Below are 6,000 nucleotides of genomic sequence, written 5' to 3' on the forward strand. Positions count from 1 at the left end.
TACTCTATTAGCTCTGTCAAACATTTTCAATGCAGATTGAAATAACATTAGCATATTAAAGCCTCTTTATAATAGAAATGTCATTAGAGGTTATCAATTCGGAAGATCTGCCTTTGGGGTTGCATGTTTAGACAAAACATGGACATACAGAGGGAAAGCATGAAAAGCACAGGCATTACTGCTACAGAAGGAAGGAAAGGGGGAACATGGAGAAAGGTTGTAGAGACAAACACCCAATCAGTTACCCCTGCAGACTGCACCTTCAAAGGTACAATGTAAACAAAGACTAAGAAACATGAAAGGCTGAATTTTTAGACTCTCTGGGAATAAGAAGTTCAAACTTTACTGCTATACTGCTTGGATCAAAACAACCTGTTGTCTAATAAAAAGAAAAAAAAACAGCTTATCTAGATGTAGGGAAATGAGCCATTCTGCAATCAGATAAGCTAATAGTTTCTAGGAGTATGATGCAAATATAACTACCCTTAGGGGAAACAGAGAAGGCCCTGGGAACTTTACCAAGAGACTGGTGGGGTGGGGGTGGGGGTGAGAGATTATTTAAATCAAATCTCAAAAACAATGGACATTTTAATACAATAAAAACATTTCTAACATTCTATCAACAGTACAATTATTTTAAAAGTACTTAATAGGGTGAAATTCCAGTTAAATTTAAGATACTTGAATATCTCTTTAAATATGAAAACTCTTGTGGGTGCCTGGGTGGCTCAGTCAGTTGAGCCTCCAAGCTTCCTACTCTCCTACTATTGATTTCAGCTTGGGTCATGATCTCATGGTTCCTCTGGCCAGGGTGACAGTGCAGAGCCTGCTTGGGATTCTCTCTCTGCCCCTCCCGCACGCATGTGTGTATGAGTGCGCACGCACACTCTCTAAATAAATAAATAAATAAATAACCATTAAAAAAAGAAATATGAAAACTTTTGATAGCTGGATTTGAGCTGAAGAAAAGAGGCTTCTATCATTAACGGTCAGATCAGACTCGTTTTTAACCGACATTCTCCATTTCCAGAAAGGATATTGTTTTGATTGAATGGAACAATTGGTACAATAACTGCCTGTGCCTGGACACATTCCAGATAGGTCTGTGATAGGAGTCCAACAGTGAGAGTACCCCCATTCTTGGTGAAGACAAGAGCGTCCTTTCCTAGTCGCATGGAGCCTGACTTGAAACCATTACCAAAGACCCCGATGGGACACTGGCTCTTCTTTATTACTTTATCTGTAAAGCCAAAGCTGTAATTACACAAGAAAACAGAAATCAGAAAAAAAAATTCAGAAAAGTTAAAAAACATCCTAAGATAGGTAACAGAATGGCTTGCAAATTCAAAATACTTAGAAAAGTTCACTCCTGCTTTCTTCCTTTTGGTACTTGTGGGCAAAACTATTAAGTGGAAAACCTAGGAAATTACTGTGAGGTAATAGCACTGATTCTCCTGTGTGGTTTGTGGGTACACAGACACCTCCACCACAGTGGAGTCACACTTTACAAATGTAAAGGTAACAGAGAGAACTGGAGAAGGCCATGGGCAGCTGCCTTTCTTGCCTAGACAAAGTGGTTCTGATTGCGAATAGTAAAGTTAGGGTAAGGTGGAAAGGGGGTTATCTCAGAGTACCCCCTAGAGAGGGTAACAAAAGTAACAGATGGTGGCACTGGTCAGAAGTACTAGACTAGGCATCCCCTAACCTGGTTATATCACCCGCTAGAGATCTGTAAGTCAGAGGTTACATATCTTAACAGTTTCAACTCTCCACCGAAAGGATAACTCTTTCAATTCTTACCCTCTGCTCCATCTGCTGGGACAGGTCATTGGAATGTGGCCAAGGGATAAAAATAGGTAGTTCTGCCGCTGAATATCAGCAAACAGCTGCAGTGTAAAGTCTCTCTTGTTTCATTAAGGGCCTTTCACTGAGTCACCTCAACAATCTCTGAAGCCAGATTCTTTCCCTTTCTTATATTCTCCACTCAAAATACATGACAAAGTAACAGAAACAAAAAATTATTGAAGACATGAAACCTAGAAAATGACTATTGGCTTCTTCATATGCCTTCTCTCACCACAAATAAAACTAATTTTAAGGATTGCTCCTCTCCAGATACAATGTTGTACGCTACCATTCATTCAGCAAATATTTACTGAGTACCTACTACTATGTGCTGGGCATCGTACTGAGCACTGGAGACACAACTGTTAATTAAAAAGAAAGACATGACTCTTGCCTTCATGGTTTGCATTGTAAGGAAGGATTTCATATATTACAGATTAGATGTTTCTCCAACATCAATGGACACTCTATCTGCCATGGGTGAGCAGGCTGGCCTTGGCTCTTACTCTTTTGAGCAGGGTTGAGGTACCCAGTTTCCACTTCCTGAAGGCTGTGGTTTGTGCTTAGTCCTTAAGAAAGGGGACTACCTTTTAATTTTCTCTTTCAAAGTGTTAAACAATAATACCAACACGTCCTCCTAGCTTCATAAGAGGTTTGTATATCCTACAAATAAATCTAACCACAGAAAAAGGTAACTTCTAGGGCAGCAGTTCCTTTGAAGACACCAAAAGATCATTGAGTTTCTGTAGTCACGGGCCTTAGTATGCCAGGAAATAAAACGTATAGAAGCTGGTAAAATTCAGGCATTCCTAATCCTCTTGTCTAAGATGGCCTAGAAAAGATGGCATCATCAGGAGGATTAAATTACACATTGTCTGTGCAATGTATTTTAAGTTATAAAGTAGGGTTCAAACCTTAACTTTAACTCTAGAAGTCTTTCTAAGAACCGTCCCGTGCTATCCCCTACCTCAACTTCAGATCGAATATCGTACCTAAAACTCAGGGCTCTGCATAAACAGTAATCTTACCTACCACATGGAGTGAATCTATATGGTTATCTGGACTTAAACCTCTAATGGACTTAACCTCTATCTGGACTTAAATATCTAATGCCACAAAAGCTTCAAATTGGTGGTTAAGAGAAAGTGGTGAAAACAGAGACTATATTAATCCCCTTAATTTCCTAGCCATTCCTGCGTCTTCTGCCATCTATCATCTCTTTTTCCCTTTGTAAAGTATAAATCCTCCTCATGTTACTTAGTTTGGAGAGACCAAATGACTACATAAGGTGAGAAGATAAGTAATAGCCTAAGGCCAGAACCAGACATGGAAAAGGATAAGAAAGGGGCGCCTGGGTGGCGCAGTCGGTTAAGCGTCCGACTTCAGCCAGGTCACAATCTCGCGGTCCGTGAGTTCGAGCCCCGCGTTAGGCTCTGGGCTGATGGCTCAGAGCCTGGAGCCTGCTTCCAATTCTGTGTCTTTCTCTCTCTCTGCCCCTCCCCCGTTCATGCTGTGTCTCTCTCTGTCCCAAAAATAAATAAACGTTGAAAAAAAAAATTTTAAAAAAAGAAAAGGATAAGAAAAATGAGAAACTCAGGATTTTGTTGTTGCTGTTGCTGTTTTGTTCCACTTAACCCATCCTATGTGTTCCATTATTCTATTTATATTCCCACGTTAGGTATTCTATTTAACTGAAAATTGCAGAATGACTGCCAGATACCAATCAAATAACTACCGAGTAGAAAAGCCCTCACAACGAAGAACAGAACTGTAGGGCTGAATTTTATATCGTTTGGTGTAGCACACTGATTTTCCAGATATCTCTTGGCTTAGGTGGCTTCCTTAAGTCCTGTTCTACCCTTTCGTGTGAGAGACAGCAGTGTTTACACACCAAGGGGGCTTGGATACCAGCTTTTTGAGTGGAATCCAGGAAGACAGCAGCTTGCTCCCGAGTTCCTTAAAATGTCAAGACTCTACAATCTGAAGAGAGAAATTCCAATTGAGACTCTGACCAATGAAACAAACCTCAGCAAATCCGTGGACATACAAAGTCAGGCACTGCTGTTTCCTAGACATACTGGTGATGTAAAATAGGTAAGAGAAAAGAATGGAAGGCTGCTAATAAGCACATTATTATTCTTTGGCTGTTGTTTTAGAACAGACCTGCTAGGAAATGCACTTCTGAGCAGAGGTAGCAAATACCTTTAATCCATGGATCTGTGGCTGTTTTTAATCCTTGACCTTTGAAAGAGGTTTTCTACCTTGCTGAAAAAGGTAGCTGAACATACAGACTAGCTGGTTCACACTATCCCCAGAAGCTAAAGAGAATTCACTGTGGACTTTAAAGGAATTTAATGATACGCTGTTCCTTCTTAATTTGATTTTCACTGGAATTCTGTATTTATGGGAGAAACTGTTGCTTCAGTTACAGAACTATTTTATTAGACTGGAAACAGGAAGGGTGGCATGAAGAATTGAAAAACGTGAATAGGATTATTAAAAATGTTATACAGGTCAAATAGAATTTCAGTGGGCTTAATCATTTTTGTAAAATTACCTCTATGATTATGCAAAAGTAATATGTCCCTAACCAAATCCAGAAAAATGAACATTCTTGAATAATTTCCAAAGCTACCTCTAAAGTTCAATTATTTATAATCAAATTGTGGTAAGTGGAATCCATGGCTAGGAGTTAGGATTGGACTACAAGAACTTTTAAATAAATGGGACCTCCCAGCTCATTCAAGTTTGTTTTAAGATATAATCACAAATAAAATCTGGTACATATACTATGGATTAATCCAGGACTCATTAAAATCCCCTAAAATTAATTTTTTAAGTATGAAGAACAATTGCCCAGTTCAGATTAGTGGGAAACATATTTGGTGTGATAATGCCAAAAATGCTATTGCTAAGTAAGTTTCTGCCTGTTTTGCTGTTTTGTTCCTTGGGGAGGGAACAGTATTATGAATGGATGATACTCATCCTTCATATTTCAACTCAAATGCCATGTCTTCAGGATAGCCTTTTTTAATTCCCTAGACTAGATTAGATCACTCCATTATATATTCTCATAGAAACTGTATTCTTCCTTCACAGCACTTACCACTAGGTGAGATAACCTATTTAGTTGTATCACTAGTCAATTCTTTTCTAGCGTTCTCACTAGACTGTCAGTCAGCCCCTTGAGAGCAAGGATCACGTCTAGAGTCTGGTTCACCACTTTATCTCCAGTGACTTTCACGTAGGTGCTCAGTAAAAATTGGTTGAATGAATCTGGAACAAAAATTGTTGCAATTACTTTGAAACCATCCTCTTCCCTTCTCTTGCCTTGTAACTATAAGCACCAACTTTCATAGATGTGGTTCCACAGACAAAATAGAAGGTGGTTAAGATTTGCTGGGTCCACTCTTTGACACCCATGTCACTAGGATAAAGTGTGGTGGGAAGGAGTTATTAAAAAAATATGTGGGGGCACTTGGGTGGCTCAGTCGGTTAAGTGTCCAACTTTGGCTCAGGTCACAACCTCTCAGTTTGTGAGTTTGAGCCCCGGGTGGAGCTCCGTGCTGACAGAGCCTGGAGCCTGTTTCAGATTCTTTGTCTCCCTCTCTCTCTACCCCTCTCCCACTCACGTTCTGTCTCTCTTTCTCTCTCAAAAATAAACATTAAATTTTTTTTTAATTTTAAAAATGAAAAATTTAAAATAATTAAAAAAAAAGAAAAAAAACGTGATTTTATGGGACACCTGGGTGGCTTAGTCAGTTAAACATTTGACTATTGGTTTTGGCTCAGGTCATGATCTCATGGTTCATGGGTTTGAGCCCTGCATCAGGCTGCACAGCTGGCAGTGCGGAGCCTGCTTGGGATTCTCTTTCTCTTCTTCTCTCTCTGCCCCTCCCCTGCTCACACTGTTTCTGTATCTCTCAAAACAAATAAATAAGCTTAAAAAAAGAAAATACGTGATTTTAGAAAAAAAGCAAATACATACATAATTAGAAATGTTTTGGTTCCATCCCATCTAACACTGTATTTTTCTTAATATAAAATATTAACTTTAGGAGATAAAAGTAATGCTAAAAATTAAAAGAGTGGGCCAACTCCACACCTTCACCAACATACTGGCCACATCTTTATCCCACTTCTAGCTTTCCTTGA

The 6,000-nt window shown here is 39.2% G+C and overlaps 1 protein-coding gene across 3 annotated transcripts in view; it reads right to left on the reverse strand.

Annotated features, from left to right (window-relative positions):
* MORC4 (MORC family CW-type zinc finger 4) overlaps positions 1-6,000 on the reverse strand; it is a 51,932-nt gene that overhangs the window by 38,611 nt on the left and 7,321 nt on the right. For all 3 annotated transcript variants that reach the window (XM_045470648.1, XM_045470649.1, XM_045470650.1), the window contains one exon: positions 1,040-1,254. In XM_045470648.1, the coding sequence (XP_045326604.1) occupies positions 1,040-1,254 (215 nt within the window). The remainder of the gene's footprint in view (positions 1-1,039; positions 1,255-6,000) is intronic.

The sequence above is a fragment of the Leopardus geoffroyi genome, chromosome X (genome assembly GCF_018350155.1).
Source record: "Leopardus geoffroyi isolate Oge1 chromosome X, O.geoffroyi_Oge1_pat1.0, whole genome shotgun sequence".
Taxonomy (NCBI): domain Eukaryota; kingdom Metazoa; phylum Chordata; class Mammalia; order Carnivora; family Felidae; genus Leopardus; species Leopardus geoffroyi.